At 35.2% G+C, this 23,565-nt stretch overlaps 1 protein-coding gene across 2 annotated transcripts in view; it reads left to right on the forward strand.

Annotated features, from left to right (window-relative positions):
- LOC108548288 (uncharacterized) overlaps window positions 1-23,565 on the forward strand; it is a 601,332-nt gene that overhangs the window by 527,580 nt on the left and 50,187 nt on the right. For both annotated transcript variants that reach the window (XM_017901144.1, XM_017901145.1), the window contains 4 exons: window positions 3,520-3,587; window positions 4,098-4,355; window positions 5,743-5,964; window positions 16,420-16,648. In XM_017901144.1, coding sequence (XP_017756633.1) covers window positions 3,520-3,587; window positions 4,098-4,355; window positions 5,743-5,964; window positions 16,420-16,648 — 777 coding nt within the window. The remainder of the gene's footprint in view (window positions 1-3,519; window positions 3,588-4,097; window positions 4,356-5,742; window positions 5,965-16,419; window positions 16,649-23,565) is intronic.

Genomic DNA, 23,565 nt, shown 5'->3' on the forward strand with positions numbered 1-23,565 from the left:
AATTGGGTATTTTTAAGTATTTTCGAGGCAACTGAAATTGAAGTGAGGTTAGGTTAGATTTTATTAATTATAAATCCTATTTCTTTGGGTATGAATAGATGTTTCAGAATTTTTCCTTCCTTTCTCTTGTTTTCATTTATTTTGTTTATGTCTGTTTGTTTATTTTTGAAGATAATTGTGTATTTTTGGGCATTTCGAAGGCTTCTTGAAGTAATGTGAGGTTAATTAGGTTGTACTAACTACAAACACGTATTCTGTGGATATAAAATGAAGTTTAAAAATAATTGTTCCCTTCCTCTTTCCTTGGTTTACTTTTAGGTGACAATTTCAGAGTATACCGAAGGCTGCTCGAACTAAAGTGAGGTTAGGTTTAGTTGTACTAACTATAAACTCAGACTCCGTGGATATAAAATGAAGTTTGAAAATAATTATTTATTTCCTCCTGCTTTGGTTTACTTTTCAGTGACAATTTTAGATTACCACAAAGACTACTCGAATTAAAACGAGGTTAGGTTAAATTCAATTAATTATTAATTGTATAGGTATGAAAAAAAGTCTGAAAATATTCCCTTTCTTCGACTTTTTAGCTTCTTTTGATGACAGCTGTTTTTCTACAAGGTATTTCTAAGATTATTTGGAATTTCATAGAAAGTTTAATATTAAATTTACGTTTTTGGGGAGATATCGTAGAAAATTCGGAAATATGCATTTTTTATTTCTCCATCATGAATTTTTATTCTATTTTTTTAGGGTGTTTTTGAGGCTGCCTAAGTGTGAGTAATGATGTTTGAGGTTAGTTAATATTCAGCTCACTAAATATTCAAATTTGTTGCGTGCAGAGAGAAATTCTAAAATATGTGATTTTTCATATATTTCCTAGTATTTTTATAAATGTTCCAGTTCATAATATCTATGATTAATAATATCTATGGTGGATGGTATTTACTGAATCCTGAATATGTAAATTTAAAACTCATTCCTGTCTTTTATAATATCTTATGAATATCTTCTTAAATTAACTTTTCAACCTAGCCAATAATTGAAAAACATTTAATATTTAATAAACATATATTTTATTATTATAAACCCCTTATTTTTTAAATCTTCTTACAATCAAGATTACTATTCATATACTAATTTTAGGCTTTGCCAAAACAACGTTTCGTACCAATCAATTGAATTGCACCCAATTTTCGTACAATATTATATCAACATCGGTCTAAATATATTTACGATTATAATATCAATATATTTCACATAAAGAAGTATTTTGTTTTCTAACAAAGAGGTGTATACCAATTTTAAATGACACTAGAGTTCAATTTTCATGTACATTTTGCAAATATACAGCTACCAGTAACGTAGCAAGGATTTCGCGTAATTTCCTGACAATATTCCAGAACAAATCTCTGAACACCCAGTATATAAAACGACAATATCGTACAAGGAAGACATCCACTGCTGTACTTTAAAGATGCGACGAAATTGCAGGCGATATTCTTGGTAACAGCCGATTTATAAACGTCAGAGACCAGCATACGTACGTCTTCGTGCCCCCTTTTATGAACCATGAACCGCGTTCGAAGTGTACGAATAGCTATTCGCGTTGCGAAACGTCTGCACTCGCCGATGCGTGCTCCGATGCGCACGTTTCACGCATATATTTGTCTTTCGAGTCTGCTTTTATGCTCGCTCGCATTGATCTCGCGCTTTGAGACCGTCTCGCGCTTAAATGACGAGCGACTGTCGATAAACAGGCACACGTGCACAGAGGGACAAACGAGGCGGAAGGTTTAACGGGAAAAATAAAATAATAAGAAAAATGGCGGCGTTCCGAACAAATTCGTGCACGATGGAATCTGTTTTCCGGTTGAGTCGTAATTCGCCAGAGGGAAGTCTGGGGTTTTGGAATATTTTTTTGCCGACCATTTTTTCGGTTTTGGTGTCCCGCAATTAGCGTCCTGTATTTTATTCTCGAAGAGTTATTTATTTGCGAAGAGCTATTTTATTTTGTTTTCATTATAACATATTTGAAAAATACGACGTTGAGGTTCAGTTTGCGCAAATCGATTAATAATTTAATTTGGCATAATCGGTATTGATCTGCAAAATGCTAATAATAATTTTTATAGGCACATGTTCTTTTAATTTTTCACTATTTTATTTGGGAATATAATTGATACAAATACAAGCTCTTCTCACATCATTTCACTTTTTCACTGACCACCCTGTATCATACTACAGAGTATAATACAGAATAATATGTTCAAGTTAGAATATAATAAACTCAAGTTTAAAAATATGGAATTGGAGAATTGATCAGAACTTTCGAAATGCAGCAAAGACAGACATCTATTACGAAGGGGAAAGAAAAATTACAACAACTTACTAATCTCAATAAAAGTTTTCTTTGAAAATACTGTCTTGTCAGTGTCGTAAAGCTAGAAGAGTTTCGAAATTACGTTTACTCGAGTTTGCAAAGAAATTACGTGTAATTCCAAGTTTTCCTTCTGTCTTCGCAACAATATTTTTCCCTAACTTCCTCCTTCCACGAAACCCCTATGTTTTTATCGAAACCTCCATTTTTAAACCCTGGCTAGAATCCCCGTTCACGATTTTCTCGCCACAAAAAATCCATTTTGAATAAAAATAAAATTTAACATCTTCCTTTACACCTGTCACTGAAAAAAACAGAGTCAAGCTACAAAGATGGCGTCTGGATCGTAAAGTATCCAATAAGCAATAAAGTCACTCCCCACCACTTTTCGACGAAAGGTAATTGCGATTCAGTCAGGCAGAAATTTTCGTAAAAGAAAAAATGTTGGGCAAAGGAAGTGCGCGAGGTAGTCAAAAACCGAGATAACTTCGACCAGCAGGAAGCGTGTTGGGTTGAGGGTGGGCTGGCGTGGGCTGGAGAAAAGGGGTGGAAGCAGGAAGCAACGGGGGGCAGGAAGAGAAGGAGACTACAGTGGAAGGTAGAAGTTGCGGAACGGAGCTAAGTAAGCAAGGTGGCAACTAGTAGGGACACAAGACAAGCTCGAAAAGTTTTAAGTAGCTACGCGATACTACTTGCCCCTCTTGGTCCACTCGCCCCTTCTGCACCCCCTAGTAACCGCTGCTGTCTCTATTGCGCCTCGCAGTTTGTCTTTTCACCGTGTACAAATGCCTCGGAATTGCGTGCGTATGCGAGTGTGTGGATATTTACACAGCCCATTCTCCCAGGGGCCAATGGGACCGCCTTTTTTGAAGATTTTTCAAGGGTTGTTTGAGAGTGATCTTTCGGGTTTGCTGGCAGTTGGGAAAGTTGTGTTTTTGAACTTTTGATCGCAGCTTTGCGTTTCTTTTAAGGCCTGGAAGAGGGTGTTTGAGAGTTTCAAAGGAACTTTTTTATCGGAGTGTCGTTTGGGGTAGATTTATGAGTCCTGATTGTGTTCGGAGATAGATCGATTAGGTCTTTTCTTATAAAGGTACTACTGTATTGCTTTGATTTCAAGAAGGATATTTTTGTTTCTGTTCCAGGGAAGAAAATTGTTACCGCTGTATCGTCATGCTGATGAAACATCCGAATGTTCTACAGTATAAAGAAAGTAAGTTTCAAACGTAATTAGTATAATTCCTTTGTTTAAATAAATTTAGATTTTAAAATTCTCCTTTTCCTTTTTCAACTCTTAAAATGAATAAATTTTTATCGATTTTCACATTTATTATAATTCTAATCCAAATTTATTCTCATTGCAATACCGGGTGAAAATACAGGGTGTCCCAGAAAGACGTATACACACTTTAATACCTTGTTCTTTCTAATTTATTATTTCTTTTCTAGGTACAGCCCATTTAAAATAATGGCTGATTTTAGACTAGACTTTGAAAAACGTAAATACATTTTAAAGTGCTACCACTATGATCTGTAATCCATCTAAATATATACTGCTTCATAATCACGCAAAGTGTGTATACACTTTTTTGATACACCCTGTATAATTTTATTAGAAAGAAATTTTGTTCTTATTGTGCTAATATTTACAAATTGTATGGAATGTAATTATTCGCCATTTTTCTCGAAAAATGTTTAATTGTTTTTATTAATTTCTCTTCAGCCTATTGCACAGAGTCGCCGAAGCCAACTCTGTCCTCTATATGCAAGGAGTTGACCAGCGACACCATACTTGTTTCGTTGTTCCGCACGGGGGCAGCACCGATGCCCTGCCCCTTCAAGGGGCCTTTAGAATTCACGTACAGCCACGGGGACAAAGAATGTAAATCGCCTTTGTCCGCGGCAGAAACTTGCACTCAGGAGTCACGACTGCTTCTACGCTATCAGGCGTGTCCTAATGTCCTCACTTCTGAAAGTGTTGGTGAGTATTCTTCATTACTTTTTATTTATATTTTGATCACATAACCTATATGTTCAGGCCCCTTATCCTAACGTAAAATTTATTCCTCCTAGAAGATTTGTAAGGAGACAAGTTAAATACTTCCATTTCAAGGAATCAATAATTTATTATCAAACAATTTATATTCGCATAATTTTAATAATTTTAATATTTACATAAATCCATCTGCTTGGAAATTGGATTCCTTCTTTCATTAAGTACTCGGCAATAACGCGTGTTCCCAATTTTTGTAAATTCACCTTAATATATATTACGTTATTAATTTACACAAAAATTAAATTCTTCAGAAATTAGAATAAAAGCTTGATTCATAAAATTAAATTTTCACTATTAATTTCAACAGTTGATATTTTTTGAAGTTCTTTGATATTTTCCTTTATATTAAAATTAACGTAAATGCACTCGTAGATTTTCTAATTCTCCAAAAAATTGCATTGTGTTTTTCATTAAATGCTCAGCAATAACGAGTGCCCACGACTTTTGTAAATTCCCCTTAACGAATATTGCGTTATTAATTTACGCAAAAATTAGATTCATCGTAAATTGGAACGAAAGATTAATTTACAAAATGGAATTTTAGCTATTAATTTTACCAGTTGATATTTCGAAGCTCTGTGACATTTTCCTTTCAAAATTTCGCCAGTCCATAACTCGTAATTGAAATTCCCCTTCCATGACTAAAAACATTAACCTATCCTAGAAACTTCTATTATGTGAGCCTCGCCTATTCATTTCCCCTTTCGTCGCTCGCAACAAGAATATGTTCGTAAAACTGAAAAATTGCGGGAGGCGAGAGAGAAAGTCCGCAATATTTCCCTAGCCAAGAGGCGTTCACAGCGAGGAACCATAATTTTTCTTGACACACCGGGTACCATCCAGTCGCGACGTTAATTAACACGACACACAGGGGAGAGAATCTGCGATGGTCAATAGAACTTCCGGTGAATGATTAACAGCCCTGTCAATTACCATTTGTTGCTGCTACCCTCTGTCCGACCGATTTTCCGCGATTATTATAGCGGGCGAAAACGCGCGCTGGTATAATTCATTCTACTCCGCGGTAGTGCGGTTTATTAACGGTTAGAATATTTCCGTCCATAATTCTCGCAGCGGACGATTTAGCCTTCCCCGTAATTGGAATCGTAATGCATCGCGGTGTAATTGAGGGAAGCTAATGGCGGCCGGGAGATTCATGCGATCGATGAGGATTTTTGTTGTTCGATTTGCGTGAAGACATAGAGCACGTTAGTTCAGGGTGACTCGACCGATTGATGGATCGTAGAGCGATGCTCTAGATCTCTGCTGTGATACGCTTCGTATTTCGTTTAATACTGTGCTTTGTCCCTAGACGTGGCGTTGGAATGCCTGGCTACGTGGAAGGAGGGAAGCACTCACAACCTGGTGGCAAGGTTACACGATCCACGAAAAACTAGCGACGAGGACAGCTATAGATGCTTCATCTATGAACAAACTTCGAACAATTCGTGGAATTTGGCGCAAAGTGCGGATGCTTCTTGCACGGGTTTGATCAGCGTTAAAGAGGCAGCCAAGACGTTCAAAATGAAACCGAGTGAGTACTCGTGTTCAAAGTTCGTGTAGCTTTATTTAGAAATGCGAAGTTTGCAGTTGTTTCGTTACAAGACTTCTTAACTTTTCGCGAAGAATAATTGTCGGAATAATTTCACTAGGAACTTTTTTTTTAAGAATATTACTAGAAGCTATGGAAATTTATTTTCAAAGAATTTTATGTAAATTTATTGTCAAAGAGTTTGCAATATGATTTGGATACCCTTATTTAATTCTAGTGTTGCAAATTTTGCAGCTGGAATTTTGTAAACATTAACACGTGAATTATTAAACCATTGCATTGTTATTGCAATATTATTTTTAGGAAGAACAATGGAGTTAACTAAAGAGAATAACTAAAATTCAATATTAACATGTTACCAGAATTTATATATGGCGAGTGTTACTAAACGTTCTCGAACCTAACCTATATCTTATCTAAAACATATGTAACTGAAATTAATTCCCTATGTCATTCTTTATTTTTAAATTATGATTATTAACATAAAATCCTTAAACTTTTGTAGATGTTCTGATACATATGGGATTGTGAAATGTATCACTAGAAAAGTGCACCAAATAGAAAGAAGTCCCTAGAATGTCACTGTCAACCGGCATCATAGGATTGTCGTCGCCACAAAAATCCCTAGACATTCGTACCACGACCATCAATATCGAACTATGTCCAGTTCACTCATTACCTATCTCAAACCTAACCTCAACCTTATCAAAGAAACATATATAACTAAAAGTAATTCCCTATGTCATTCTGTATTTTTAGATTATGATTATTAACATAAAAGCCTCAAACTTTTATAGATGTTCTGATACATATAGGATTGTGCAATGTTTCACTAGAAAAGTGCACCAAATAGAAAGAAGTCCCTAGAATGTCACTGTCAACCGACATCATAGGATTGCTGTCGCCACAAAAATCCCTAGACATTCGTACCGCGACCATCGATCGAGCTATGTCCAGTTCACTGATTACCTATTCCCTGAATGCTAATTCTCTTCTGACACCCGTATAAACACACAGACATACCCGGGTCTATACCTACGTTCACACTCTGTTTAGCCCAAAAGCAGCAATACTGCGGGCAAATTGTTGGCACCAGCGGTACACTGACATTATCGTTAACTGATGATCGTGCATCTTGGCACGAGGAAAACCGCGAGCACCGATAGCACCAGGCTCGAAGAACGTAAACTATGAGGATGTCCATGGACACCAGATCGGATTCTTGGGCCGCGTGCTATCGGCACACTACGTGGTGGTCGACGTCAGCTACTTGGGATATTCCATAGCATCGCATAGCTGCACGTAGCCTCGGTAGATTGCGATGATTCTGGCTGCTGCAGCCATGGTTAACCAAATTGAGGCGATCACCGGCCTCGTTCGATCCTGTGTAGACATTCTTGGGATTGATTTTGTACAGCAGCGAATCTTTGATCGGCCTAGTATGGAATTTTAACTCGGATTCTTGCGAAACGGTTAAAAGTTTCCGTTCTAACGGCGCATTCCTTTCATGACTCTACAGTGCATGCTCGCTTCCTGGTATTTCTGAATTTTTATTTCATCGTTTTGACGAATTAAAGGCTTCCGATATTATAGTTGCGGAGTATCTCCAATGGCGAATTCCAGATATTTTATTTTTTCCTGCTTTGAAGAAGATTTGTGCTGATTTTTATGTACATAGGAACGTGATTCTATCCTCGTTACAATACTATGATTTGTATCACTCGTTAGTGGTGGATGAAATATCAATAACAATAGGGACAATTCTTTATTTAATTACAAAAAAATGATCAAACACAAATATTAAGTATAAATCTGATTAATTTCTCGCAATCACATGCTCACACCTATTTTCACTATTACAACTCAATTACAACTGACCTATGCCCAATCTCTCTGGTTTGTTCTTTCTACTTTCATACGTTACATGACATACACAATTCACGCAACACCTCGATCATTACACGCATACTCGTTTATCACGATAACCTGAATCCATTAGATATTGGCATCCCATGCATACTTGTTCCACTCATTCCTTTCTTACAGACATCGCTCCTTTATTATATCGACGCATATATATTCGAAATCTATGTTAACCATTACCACATTAACTATCCTTTCTTTTTCATTTTTATATAATTCTACAGATTATAATTGCTTTTCAATTTTATCCTGATAATCTAGGGATGTAAGATTGCGGTGATGTTCCTTTTTAATAAACAGAGTCTAGAATGAAGTAATTATTGTATATTTAACACGTCGTCGCTACTTAATATTAGCAAAAATTATCAGATATCTGAGAAATCCAATTCACTTCTCAAAATTAAAAACGTAGAACATTGTTTAAATACACGTTAATATCTTTCGCTAATTTCATATTCGCAGATTTAAACACATAACTCGTGTTTAGTATATTTGGTTATACATTTACAGGTATTGCGATAGTTACGAATTGTTTCGGACTTTGCAGATGATTATGCACTAATTTGTTATTTTAATTGTCGAATGTACATAGAAAAAGTCACTATACTCAATAACGAAAGCAATAATTTTTATCGATTTATCTATTTATCCATAAATATAATTATCTTAAATTAATCTATTATTTTAATTTTTAAATATATTATACTAGGAAATATTTCTATTAAAAATTATTACGTAGTCGTTGATGAAGGTAATAATTTTTGCTAATTTTTCGATAAAATTGAAGAATCTGCGAATTTTTCGCTGTTAAAATAGAATTTTGAAAATCCATAATATAAATGGCAGGGAACTTATTTTTCCGTTGAATGAGACGGATTATATTTCATTTTTAGCATGGACTTAAATCTGGACCATTTTCACCGATGAAAAAGTCATCAATGATATAATCGTTTCTTCTTCGGTTAATCTGAGCATTCTATTTAATGTGACAAGAGACTCCAAGTTTGCGAGATTATTGATGTACCTTTTGGACCATTTTCCCTGATTAAAAAGTTATCAAAGAAATTACCGGTATTCTTTCACGTAATCACGGAATATTACATTTAATCCTACTTGAAATTGCAAATTTACCGGACTATTAAATTACCTTCTGGTCCATTTCCTCCAATTAAAAAATCATCAAAGAGACTATCAGTATCTCTTATATTAACCATGAAACAATATATTTGATGTAACTTAAAACCCCAAGCTGATCGATTTAATAGAATATCTTCTGAACTAATTAACAAGTCATCAAAGGAATTATAGTCTTCTCTGTAATTAGCCAAATACTGATAAATATTATACTCGAGGTCGATTTAATTACAATTACTGACCAGTCTTCTCTAATTAAAAATGTACAACGGAATTAATAAAATTTTTCAAATTCAAATTTTTAATAAAACTTCCAGTGTTGAGAACCCTATTAAATCGAGTCCTTGCAGGTTCATCATATAACTTGATCGTTCATTACCATTTTAATTCATCAATCTCCGGTCAGGACCAAACAGATCATCATCGTCGATCGGTCTGTTCGCTTCATTGCTCCAGTTTCGGTTTAAATACGTCGTCCCTCCTATTCTGCGAGGGTATGGTCGTGGGTACGAGTAGACAGTTGTATCAGATGGAGATGATCTTGTTGCTGGCTTTGTGGTAAACCGCGTTCAGTTGGATATCCCGGATACATGACTGATTGCGCGATCCTGCCACCGGCCAGATTTATTTCCAGATGTTTTCTGAATGACAAAACAGCATTTGCGGAACATTTTTATAGACGTGACAAATGCCATAATTACAGGTTTGCGTGATACAGCTTCTAGCAAGTGTAAATAAAATTCGAAAATAAAATATATCCATAGTGGATCGCGTGAAATATTTTTTAAATTAATTAAATCTTTCCTTCTTTCGTTCCGATTGAAGAGTGTCAATTAAGTGCATCAAGCACTTAGGGTAGGCCATGCTTATCTGAATTGTCCTAAAGAGTACCAATACTAGCTTTTTATTGATATTCATGTTTTCAATTATAACGAATTGGTCCTTTTGTGGAAATTGAATATTGAATAATTTTTACATAAATTTGAGGTAACTTGGGATGATGAAGGAGAGAAAAATGTAAATTTATTGTTTTATTATAGAATTGTCACTGAAGATAATACACTGACACAAAAATCTGACTATTTTGTTGTTATATAGTATTTTTTATTTATAACGAGTAATTAATTTTATTGAGAATCTACTGTAGAATTTCATACACTTCACAGCACAGGAGCTTGGCATCGCGTTGCTTTTATTTTTGCAAACAACTACGTTCTTTTTCTGTTTCACTTAATTCACACGCCTCGAGGGTTTTCAGGAATTAAAAAACTTTCTAGTTTAAAATTATTTTAGTTCGCGGTAAGGATTATATTACTTAATCCACTAATTAACTAACTAACTTTCCATGATATTTACGATCTCGAAATATAAAGAGTGTTATCGTTATTATACTAGAAGAAATTTTGAAAGATTTCGATGAAATTACAAAAGAATTTTAACATTACTTTCCTGTTGTACTTGCATATAACTATTTAAAATATATAAAATTGATTCTCCCAGAATTGAAAAATACAAATGTTCTTTTAATTACGAAAATATAAGGTACATGATCTTCTCGAATTATTATACATGCTTATTATTTAAAAAATACGGAATCAGTAGCACGAATAAAGAAATATGAAATATTATTTAAAAATATTTATATTATTAATATTTTATATAAAAATAAATTACCCTGAAATTAGTGATTTTAAATTCTGAAGACTAAATATCGACCATCGTGAGATAATTGTCTTTAATATTCATCGTTTGGAATATCGATAAACGTTTCATTAGGAAGAAATGTCGAAATTTCGACTGAACGATTGGAACATTTAAGCAGCTTACCAATTTTTCCACGACTCTGTTGCAACATTGGCCCGGGTGTTTCGTTAACCCCGTTCCCTGGCGTTTCCATTTAAACTTTCCAGAAGGCAGATTAGTCCCCGGGATCTCTCTGCACCCACCCACATCCACGTTGCTGTCCTTCCACCGCGATTTCGTTTGGAGGGACGTGAAAATGGGTTGAATGTAAAAAGCGTTCGATTAATTGAGAAATTTAAGGCACGAGGTAGTTTAAATTAAAAGCTTGTTGTATGCTGATAAATTTAAAACGTAATAAACCCCTGATTTCTCCCCAATTTCTTTTTATAGCTCGAATTTTATCAAAAGACGTTCAAAAAATTATGACACATCGAATAACGAATATAAATTCTTACGTCGTTAATAATAATTGTCACATAATTACGTGTTATTTTTCTTGACTACTCGAAAATTCATTCCATTACTGAAAACTTGAATAGCTTCGCTGAAATTCTTATAACTTCGATATTTGGACAAGGAATTTCTTGCTGATTAATCACTTTTTAAATTCGTGTCGACGATCGTCGTTTAATTGTAAAAAAGTAATTACGACTCGTCGATAAAAATTTCAGCTTCGATGTTTGCGTTTATTTCATTCGTGTCAAATTGCCTGGAAAACAACATTGTTTGAAATCAAACAAGAGGAATAAAAAGTCCTGTTTTTTTGATGAAAAAGTATAATCGATACTAAAATTAATTAAAACGAGTAATTACGAATCGCAGTAAAAATTCTCACGCCAACGTACGAATTCATTCCAATCGTTTCGAATTTTAGTGCTGAACACCTTTAAAGGACCATAGTTTCAGGCGAAATAGCAACACCAAAAATTTACATTAATAAAGATCCCTGACTTAAAATTCCTAATTTCGTTAATCGACACCGCAATTAATAATCTACATAAAGGAACTATTAACTAAAACTATTACTTTAAATTTAATTTAGATATACATATATATGTAGGGATCGGTTTGGGTGGATTGGTTAAAATAGTGTTGTTTTACTTCTTAATAAAATACAATAATCTTATACGTAGACTGACGGCTATGAAACAAGAGGGATTCGCTATGGGCACGTTCGACTTTGACTTCTTACCGACATACTCTTAGACACTAGCTTAAGAACTCTTAAAGACTGAAGACTGTTAAAGTCTGTAGACTGTTCATGACTTACGACTGTGTAGACTGGAGCTGCCCGCGCCCTTGCACCCTTATTTAAAACATTCATTCTGTCCTTTTCCATACCCAGGCTTTCCTTTCCAATCATGCCCCTTTCCCACGCAACCTCCGTGGGCCAGGTACTTCAATCACTCTGGACGCATCCCTAAACTTTCGCTCGACCCTACCATAAACATTCTTTGCAGTTAATTCGCGTGCACGTGGTCACTTCCATCCTGAGCCCAAACACACTTGGCATTCTTTCAGGGCCGTACTTATTCCAATCCCACATATATTTATTCCGCAATAAGTCATTCGTCGTTAAATTCCTTTTTGCTTTTGTCTTTCCTCCAATCTAACATTTTTATCGCGATTCCGAACACGTAGAACTCGCGAACAAAGTGAATTTAGTCTGCCTATTACTTCCCACGAGATAGAAGGGATTTTTTTATAGGACCATGTTTATGGCCATCATATTGTAAATATATCGGCTCCAGCCGAGGAGTTCAACACTTTATGGTGGTTGCTCCTTTTTTATATTTGGTCTTCGAGCGTGGTCGGACACAGGCAGACGGACCCGATCGTTGATTTGCATCCGACCACAATACCTTCCGAGGCAGAACGAAGTGAATTCGAGACGGAATAAAAAAAGGAATATCTCGAAGGAATCGTAAATATCGTGGAACAATATTGAAACCTGAAAGTAACTCGATGTAAAAAAGAAATTTGGTATCTTAAAAGCTTTTGTTACTTTGAATTCAATTTAGATACGAATATGAAACGTGGATCCATGAAGAAATAGATTTTTTTTTTTTAAATGTACAGTATGAAATTTCGTGTATTCGTGATGCTGGTAATAGCATAGTATTTTTTAAAAATTATAACCTTATATTCATAATTTATGGGTAATGTACTTACTGACATAGTAATAATCTGTAAACTTTTTTATATTCTTTAGTTTCTGACAATTTATAGTGAAATTAAAGATAGGATGGAGAGACACATCTTATACATTGATAATCAATAAGATTTTTCGGCTATCTTACTCAAATCCAATTTTTAGTTTCAATTTATTTATCCCAGACGATGAAGAATATACAAAAATTTGAAAATAATTATTTTCTTCCTCAACGTTTGTTAGTAATAAATGTTGATTAATATCATCATCAATAGATGTAAATAGATTGAGAATTTTAATAGTATAGTTTTTTAATACATGTATATTTTGTTTTTTCATCTTTAATACTAATATATAGTATTTTATATATATCTTTTTTTTTAAATTATTGGATATAGAATTTAGAACTATAAAAATGGAAACTAAAATGCCATTTTTTATCAAATTTATTAATAAAAGTGGAAGCACATATATCGATTTTTTAAAAAGTTAGCAAATATTAAATTTGTATCTATAGCAATAGCAGTAACGGTATCGAGCTTCAGAAAAATTGTCGACTATGGAATTTGAGTGCAGAGCATTGGTAACAAGTGTTTCAATATTTTACTAAATTATGTAATAGAAAATTGCACTCATATCAATGCTATAATACTTAGATAGATTTTTTATTCTGTGAGCAAATTCAAAATTTACATTCATGGCAATAATAATTGAACCATCGATTTTTATAGAGCTACCAGATATACTATTATAATAATAAGTGCATCAGTTCTATCTTATATTGTGGAATATAAAATCTGAATCTAGGGTAATGAGAAAAATATATCCACTTTGTGTCAAAACAGTCAGAAAATTTTTATTTGTAGGAATATTAATAATGGTACTGATTTTAAAACAATTTTCAAATATAAAATTTACGTCCCTGACAATACCCTTAGGGATGTTAGTTTTTACAAAATTTATTTGGGAAGGGAAAAGAGGCAGCTACCAAATTTCTACAAATTTTGGACACTAAAATTAATATCAATATTGATAATATAAATACAAATACCAATTCTGTCAAATTATCAGTATGAAATAATAATTAATAATAATAATAACGATACATATTAATAATATTAATAATCAATAATAATAACAACAAAATTTACTAAATCCAGTAGCTATGTCAAGAAATGTCGATTCTTTCAAATACTATACATGGTACGAGAACTATAATTTATTTAATATTTTTATACATAATTTTTATTGATAACAATATTAATAATTCTATCGATTTTTAAAAAATTTTCAAATACAAAATTTACATTCCTGATAATACCCTTAAGTATGTCAATTTTTACAAAATTTATTTGGGAAGGGAAAAGAGACAGCTACCAAATTTCTACAAATTTTGAACTATAAAATTTATATCGATGTTAATAATAGAAATACAAAGTTTTTACTCATAGTATTACACATAATGGTATTGGCTTTTAAAAAATATTCGAATAGAAAATTTATATCAATATTAATAATGCAAATACAAATAACAATTTTGTTAAATTATCAATATGAAATAATAATTAATAATAACAAGAATAAAAATACATATTAATGATATTAGTAATCAATAATAATAGCAAGAAAGTTTACAAAATCCAGCAGTTATATCAGGAAATACCTATTCCTTCAGATATTATACAAGAAACTAAAACTATAATTTATTTAAAACGAACGAAGTCTGTGGAATAAAATATAAGTTAGGACGTGGCGGGGGGAATGCAATAATCCAACGTAAACGCTCGTCCTCGTCGCCTACAAACAGTTATCGCGTCGATGGTCGACTGCTCACAGCTATCAATCACTGTGCACGAATTAATGGACCGTTAAAAATGCACAGGCGTCGAAGTATGCGGCGTGCAGAACGCCTCGGCTGAAAGGCGATCGATAGCTCGATAGGACACGAGTTCTGCGAGTGTCTGCCCGAATTACGATTAAAAATAGTCGTGTCCGATTTCACTTTTTCACCCCTCGTTCACAGAAATCTATTTTTCCCATTGGAGTTTCTACATAATGTCAAAATGTTGCAATTAGAACGTTTAATAGAAGATCGCAAATTCTGAGAAAGGAGTATTTCAAAATCAAAAAATTGTTCTCAATCTTTCCCAATTCTACTGTAGAATCGAATAATTCGAGAAAAATGAAGAAAAAGTGTGTGTTTGATAATCTGCAACCGCATAAATTTACCCTGTGTTTAAATTACGAGCAGTTTCTGTGTACGGCTGACAATGCGTTGATTTGTACTACTGGCAACCGGTCATTTTCACTTGTTTCCTTAAATTTCGTGCTCTAGTACAACAATTTCCGGAACAACCAAAAAGTGTTCCAATTAACGACTTCCTAACTGTGTTCTAAAAAAGCTACTAATCCTTAAAATCCTGTTACCAAACTGAAAGGAAAGTTTATAACCATTACCAGCTTTAATTCGACGAATTTCCCTTTTAACCGTAAATCCTGTCAGTAAAATTCCAAACTATCGTTCTCTTAACTATGTTTTGCAACTTCCTAGCTCCAACGTATTAACAGGCTATTGGAGTAACTTCGAAATTATTCGATTTTTCCCAGCCGTGGAATAATATTTTTAATTAGTCGGCTCGTTTCGTAACGAGGCCACTGGAAATGGGAAATTAAAATTCTGCTGGTTTTACTCAACGAAGGGATGGACTCGACAGTCGTATAATTAAATTTATAACAGTTCGATGATGGAACAAGGAGAAAAAAGGGATAAGGAAATACAGCGGAAGTTTACTCGTTGTTCATTTATCAGCACGAGCACTTGGCGTGCTTGAAGAGCCTGGAATGAGTTTCTAGTTGTATTATGCGCTCCGAGGTCAGAATAACCGCGTTAGTGACGAAGTTATATTATTTCGAGAGGCGAATGAAGCCTCAGCCCAGTTCTTCGACGTCTAATCATGTTTAACTTTCGTCATCGGATGGAACTTATCGAATATAATTTGACATTTTTCGCAATGCCTATCAGGGAGCTCTTGTTCGACGACTGACACCTTTGGTAACCATAGTTGGCACTCTTGTAATGGAAAAATTAAATGGGGACTTCGAGAAGTATTAAAATATTTATTACGATGTAAATCAAAATTTGGGTCGATGTAATCTTTGAATTAAACAAATGCAACCTTGTGGACAAATGAGATACAGTTTGCTTATTTATTTATTTATTAATACACGCTGTCACGGACCATTTACAGCCTCAGTGCACAAAAATATTTCAGTTGTATACAAAAGTTTTTGTGCACAAGAGTTTAGTACACGAAAGACTTGATAATATTGTAAAATATTTTTAAAAATTGAAAAATTGTAGATTGCAATCGTTTAAAAGTGTTTTGGAATTTTTTACTTCGCGAAAATTAAATGTAAAGTGAAGATGGTACTTTTCATTGGTGTATGACATTCTTTTATTAAGGTTTCCTTTTTGTATGTTTCAGAAAACACGACTGAACGTTGCTCGTATCCATCTTGGGTGGTGGACAATAAGTTATGGGTAGCCCTGGATCCGATAGCGTCTCGACTGCTAGCGTCACCTTACAACCTGACGATTCTTAATCAAAATGAGACTCGTCTCGTGTGTCACTCTCAGGTCCCCATTAACGACCGTCATTATTATCCTGATAGGGAGAACCAGGTGCAGTACGTTGCGAAGGCTACGCTTGATTGGTAAGTTTTGATTGCTGAAAACCATTGCTAATTTAAAATTTAGAGTCTAACATTGAAACCTACTGTAGCTGTAATTTAAATGCATGAAAATCTCCAGTTGAAGATTATAAAAATAGACATGACAAATACTACTTAATGAAATGTACTCTACAATGTACAATTCGGAATCCACAGTTGACGGTCCATAAATTAGGATCCAAAATATAGAGTCCAATGGCCGGGATCCATTATTTAGAATCATGAGAAATACCACTTAATAAAATGTACTCTATAATTTACCATTCGGAATCCATAGTTGACAGTCCATAAATTAGGATCCATGACACAGAGTCCAATGGCAGTGGTCCGTTATTTACAGTCCAGGTATAAAATCCGAAGGCCCAGAGTCTAAAACACAGAGTCCAATGTCAGGAGTCCATTATAAGGAATCCAAGTACAAAATTTGAAAGTCCAGAATCCAAAATCCAAAGTCCAATGTCGGGAGTCCATTATTTAGGATGTATGTAAAAAATTTAAGAATTCTGAATTTTGGGAACTATTAATCATAGTTTATGTGTTGGAGATAAAGTTTCAGTGGTCATTTCTCATGAACCATAGAGCACTCTATACAATTTAAACTTCAAAAATTAAATCTTGAGTATCAGAGTAGCATTCAAAATTCTCCATTTGTTGTGTGTGGCACTTAATGTATAAATATACTTGCAGCCCAGGGTCCAAACTTCAAAATTCCAGATCCAAACCTCGCAGTTTATCATACATTATCTTAAATCTCATACAAACACTTTGGATCTTAGGTATAAGATTTATGGATCCCCAATGCAGGGTCCAAAATCCGAAATTCAGTGTCCTATGTTCACCAAATAAGTTCCAAGATCTATAATCCATGCACAGTCCATACTACTCATCCAAGATCCACAATCCATGAGTCCATCAACTTATCCTGGATCCAAATCTTTTGAAACCGAATATTAAAACTGGCATTTACATTTTCGAAAATATTTATTCCGAAGGAAACGCTGAATCCCATAATAACCACGCAAATTTCCATAACCCTAAGAAAAGTAATAGTTCAATTTACCTCTTCGCTTTCATTGAATTGAGAAATTTATTAACCACTAGAGAAATCATACCGTCAAACTTGAAAACGGAATTCACGCGACGAGACAGTGAAATATCGCGACAAACGGGAAAGTAACGATGAAAACATTCATCCGCAAGAGGCACCATCGTCCTTGTTCCGCTGGAGCAACAAACAACGCAACAAAGCGTTCGCACATGCAAGCATCACTGCTGAGCGGCAGACACGGCGTGTAATTATGACGGTATGCCGCGATAATCCTTTCATCGCATACCGAAGACACTCGTGCGCGCATAAATAAACAGCTTGCGCCGGATTAAACAGAGATCCTCCGGTTCGGCTGCTACACGCGTCGGAATGTCAATATATGTGGCCTGCACTCAGCCACTCTCCTCTCGTTCAAGCACTCGTGCAACGGTGTTCGCGCCACGTAACGTATCGCTTTTAATCGTCTCTGCTGTCCCATCTAACGGGCGTCCCATTATTTCGCAACCAGCCGCAATTTTCGTCGAAATGAGCACAGCGGAAAATTGGACTTCTCGTTTCTTCCCGCAGTGCTTCCATGGACTGTTGCTTTCCACAATTTTATCTCATTTTTTCGGCTACTTGATGCGAGAGTTTGTTATCTGTTGGTTTCCATGGTTGCCATGCTTTCGAACGAATTGTATCGCGCGGGACATTATGAGATCTCAGTTCAAAAGTCCTTTGTCTGGTGTCCATTGTTCATGGATGTACGAATTCAAATTTACAGTGCGTTTTGGAAAATGGGATTTGGAGATTAAAATGTTCTGAATCCATTGTTCGGGATCCATGATCCCGCAGGAGGTATGAGGAAGGTCCAAGGTTCCAAATTTATTATTTAGTGACTATATATGTAGAATTGGAGTTTAAAATGTGGGATTTAAAGTTCTGAGTCCATTCTTTGGGGTCCATGATCCTTCAGAATTTATGAGGAAGGTCCAAGGTTCCAAATTTATTATTTAGTGACTATATATGTAGAATTGGAGTTTAAAATATGAAATTTAAAGTTCTGAAGCCATTCTTTGGGTCCAAGATCCCTCATAATCTATGAGATAGGTCCAAGGTTCCTCATTTATTATTTAATGACTATATACGTGGTTTCCAATATTTTGAATCCAAATTGTGACTCATGGATCCATAGTTAGTTCGTGCTCTGTGATTAGAAATTAAAAGCTCTGACCAAGGATCTTAGTATAAAGTATATTCATTGAAATCGAGACTATAGCTTCTAGTAACTGTGTCTATAATTTCTGATTAAAATTGTGACCTATCGATGATAGTCCAAAATCCACAGTCCAATGATTGAACTCTATAAACTGTGGACTAGAGTCCATTTATCAGAATCCAAACTATGATACCTCAAGTCCACTAACTTATACTAGCAGTATTCATCTCATAAATTTGGATCTAAATAAATTTATATTCAGTATCGTCAATTTAAATTCTAAAATTCGAAATTCATTTTTGAGTACTACTCTATATTTTCTTTAATAAGAAATTGTAAATTGGTAATTTACGATTAAATCATAATTCACAATTAATACACTGATTTCACTTAAATCTTTTGACATAAGTCGCTCTAAAAATTGAAAAATGTGTGTCTCAGTATATAGATAGTAAATGGCGAAGTAGGATCTAAGAAAAATCGGTGTTCGATTTTGAAAAATGAGTGTCTCAGTATATAGATAGTAAATGGCGAAGTAGGATCTAAGAAAAATCGGTGTTCGATTTTGCTGTGGCAAGTAGGTCATGTGCAGGAAGGAGAAGGTAGTAAGGAGCCGTATATGGTCAGACATCGGTCCGTTCAAGCCGATAATTAGTCTTCTCCCTCTTCTTTTCTTTTTCCTCCATGTCGGAAGACTTAATGGTGGAAATTCCTCGAACAGCTGGAGATTATCCCTGCACCACTATTCTGAGAAACTACCCTCGGGAAACAGCTCTATTAGTAGATTGAAATCAATTCTCCTTAATCACGGGGTGAATTAAATTTCCCGCAAACGGGTAATTGTATCATAATCCATCTCATGCTAATAGGACACTTTCAAATTTCTCCACCTACCAATTCACGTCAAAACATCGCATTAATCTACATTTCAGGACGTTTCTGTTCCATCTAATATGCTCCACGAGTCCTTTCAAAAGTCGAAATTCGCAAATTTCGTGCATCCAAACGCGAACATAATCCAAACTACCCCAAAATCACACTTTCGTACGTTATAAACCATAAATCCCTTTAAATGGAACACCGATCTTCGCAATATTCCTGTCGAATATTTTGTGTCTCTCTGACCATCATTCTTGCAAAAATATGAACCCACCGCGTGGGATGTAAAAGAATGTCCTTCGACACACGCACAAGCACACACACGGGGAGTTGAAGAGTGAGAGAGAGGATGGAAAAAGAAACTCTCTCGCGACGGTTCTCTAATAAAGTCGCGAGCTGGCGCGTAATCGCAGGTATATTAAAGCGCGAAGAGATCAGGCCGGAAGATTCCGCGAAATAAGAAGGGAAAAGCTGGGTGTCTGGATCAGCTCGAGCGATGGCTGACAGCGACCATGGTGCACAGGGTGGCGGATGAATGGGTCGGGGGGACCGGTCGCGGAATATATCGCGTCTTCTTTTGTTTCGAGCTTATTAAATGGCAGAGGATCGAAACGAACGAACGAGAACGATCCACGACGATGAATGGAACAGCTGCATTGTTGTAAGTGATGTAAAATTGAATTAGACCGCCTGTTACGACCGGCTGAGTGCAGGGAATTGATGGTAATTAGGCTGCGACTGGATTCGATCGAGTCGTTTCGTGGAAAAAGGGGGTGGAGTGGGTGTTGATGTGAAAAATTGAGTTTCACCAGGGCTGCGAGGCTTCGTGCGCGATGGAAGCCGAGGCAAAGTGGGTTTTTTCGGGATGGAGTTGCGCGAGATTTTATTTTCTCCGCTCATGGCAGGACGACCGGAGACGACGAGGGCCGAAATCGCGAATGAAAAGTATTGTCGACTTTATTGCGAATGTTTGCAGCCGATTTTTCGGGATTTCCAGTGATTTGCAGCGCAGGATATCGGGAATCTTTTGAAATTCGGAAGGGAAAAAAAGTATAAATTGTTCGACCTCGTAATATCGCGAACAATGCATTTTTAACCCTGGCTTTCCTTTTGGAATAACTTGTCCTGGACTGAACAAATCATTTTTCGTGCCACGTGAACCAATATCGAAATAAATTTTTCAAAATTGAACCGTTTAGAAAGGAAAGGGAGATGCGCGATAAACCAGCTAAAAATAGAATTCATTCACTTTGGTTTTACATTTAGAATATTGCTTTGGTTTATGATTTTTTATTGATCAGGGAAAAATTGGAAAGTTTCTGCGGTAGATGAGGACGTGGGTTTTGATTGGTTAGGTCTGAACAGTGTCTGTCGCGCGCGCCTGGGGACAGGCTTTCAGCCAAGCACAGGCATTTACGAGCTAGTCTGACAGATCGATTATTGGATGCTTATTTCCAATTATTTGCGACTATTTAAATTCGACAAATATTGCAAGATCAATTATTTGAAATGAAAAGTGCTTCGACGTGTCTATTCGACTCGGAATATTGCATAATTAAAACAAAATGAACACTAATATCGCGATTACAATTTCACAGAGAACATTCACTTCATGAAACAAAGACAAATACCGACGCAATGAAAGTTGATAATTCTCGGCTCTTTTAATATCAATAATGATTTATTCATACCGTAAATCGTTACTCATTATACAACACAATTAATTCGACTGTAACGTGCATAATTAATTCCTCTTCCTTCTGCTATGCACGATTTTACGTAATGCAAACATCATTATTTTAATTAATCGAACGCGGAATTAATTAAATGTCCTGCAAACTTGAAAAACGACAAAAAAGAGGAATGGTGGAGGAGGACATTTTTTCGACTGTTAATGTGTACTCGAATAAAGCTTTCTTTCCTCTTTAAACGTCGACGAAATTTTTACAAGTCTGTCTCTTAAATCGAGCTCTCATGAAATTAAACAAAAATTGCATTTTCATTCTTTCATACAATTTTATTGGTTAAAATTTGTCGTGATGTATTTAATTTCCTTAAACCTTCGATTTTCGTTGGAATTTATTGATATATTTTTATTGCTGCTAGAAAACCAGAAATTACATAAACTTATTAGACTTATAGATATTATCCACTTTACTTTATATAACATAACCTATAAAAATCGTTCAATTCCTTAGATCATTATAATCTTTTTAAGTTTCTTAATAATTGACGTCATTTCTCTGCTCTTTCATAAAAAGAATATACTTATACTTACTTTCATAAATATTCAAGCACTAAGAAAGGCTCGTAGAAACGTCGAAAAAAGCGAATATAAGTTAAAAAGGATGTTTCACGAGCTACATTGAGTTTGTTTAATCACAACGCGATTTAACCATGTTTTTCGAGCTATTTAAATGCCAGTCCTGGCTCTATCGTCGAAACACGGAGGTCTATTGGCTTCCATTCACAGCCGTGGCCTCTATTCAACCCTACTGATCCACTTTCACCCCTATCCTCTTCTATCGTGTTTAGGGAGGGATGAACGATATCCAGGTACTAGGTATCCATTTCAAGAAATTTCACTTCTATCCTCTCGAGCCATGTAGGAGTATAAATTGCGAGCTTATACAAATAGTATATTTTGTACAGTGGTTGATCAGAGAAGACAGATCGATTTTTAAAAGCAGAAGATGGGATTAGAGCGAGATTTTAAGAGTCGAGTAGTGTTTCTATAGGGACTGTCGAATTTTTAAATTTATTATGCAAAGTAATAATTAAATAATCACCTTCCCAATTAAATATCTACGCATAGGAATACCTTAAAATAACAAAACAAATATGAATTACAAATTAGTGTAATAATTAATAAATTTGTATTGTTACCGATACTCGTGTACAGTAACGTACAGCAGAGTACTCTCAGTAAATTTCATTTGAAATATTTTTTGAAACGCACTATGGTGCGGAAAATAGAGTCCGAAACTTCAAATGAGACATCCGGTATATATCTTTCAATTTTATTTTATTTTCTCAACACTTTAAGGTATTCCCATACACCAACACACTATATTAGAAGATATACAAGCACTCTTAAAACAGATCAGCGTATTATACTCCGAATCAGAGCACCCACAAGCAGAGGAACTCTATCAACACCAATCAAAAATCACATCGACGTCAAGGACTCGCTATTATTTAAAAAGAAACGAGGCCACCCACAAACAAAGGAATTCTATCAACACCATTCAAAAGTCATATCGACATCAAGACTTCGCTATCACCTAGAAAGGAACGAGGCCACCCACAAACAAAGGAATTCTATCAACACCATTAAAAAGTCACGTCGACATCAAGCACTTGCTATTATTTAGAAAGAAATGGGACCTCTTACAAACAAAGGAATTCTATCAACACCATTCAAAAGTCATATCGACATCAAGACTTCGCTATCACCTAGAAAGGAACGAGGCCACCCACAAACAAAGGAATTCTATCAACACCATTAAAAAGTCACATCGACGTCAAGGACTCGCTATTATTTAAAAAGAAACGAGGCCACCCACAAACAAAGGAATTCTATCAACACTATTCGAAAATCATATCGACATCAAGACTTCGCTATCACCTAGAAAGGAACGAGGCCACCCACAAACAAAGGAATTCTATCAACACCATTAAAAAGTCACGTCGACATCAAGCACTTGCTATTATTTAGAAAGAAATGGGGCCTCTTACAAACAAAGGAATTCTATCAACACCATTCAAAAGTCA

Source organism: Eufriesea mexicana, unplaced genomic scaffold (genome assembly GCF_001483705.2).
Source record: "Eufriesea mexicana isolate 0111107269 unplaced genomic scaffold, ASM148370v2 scaffold1482, whole genome shotgun sequence".
Lineage (NCBI taxonomy): Eukaryota > Metazoa > Arthropoda > Insecta > Hymenoptera > Apidae > Eufriesea > Eufriesea mexicana.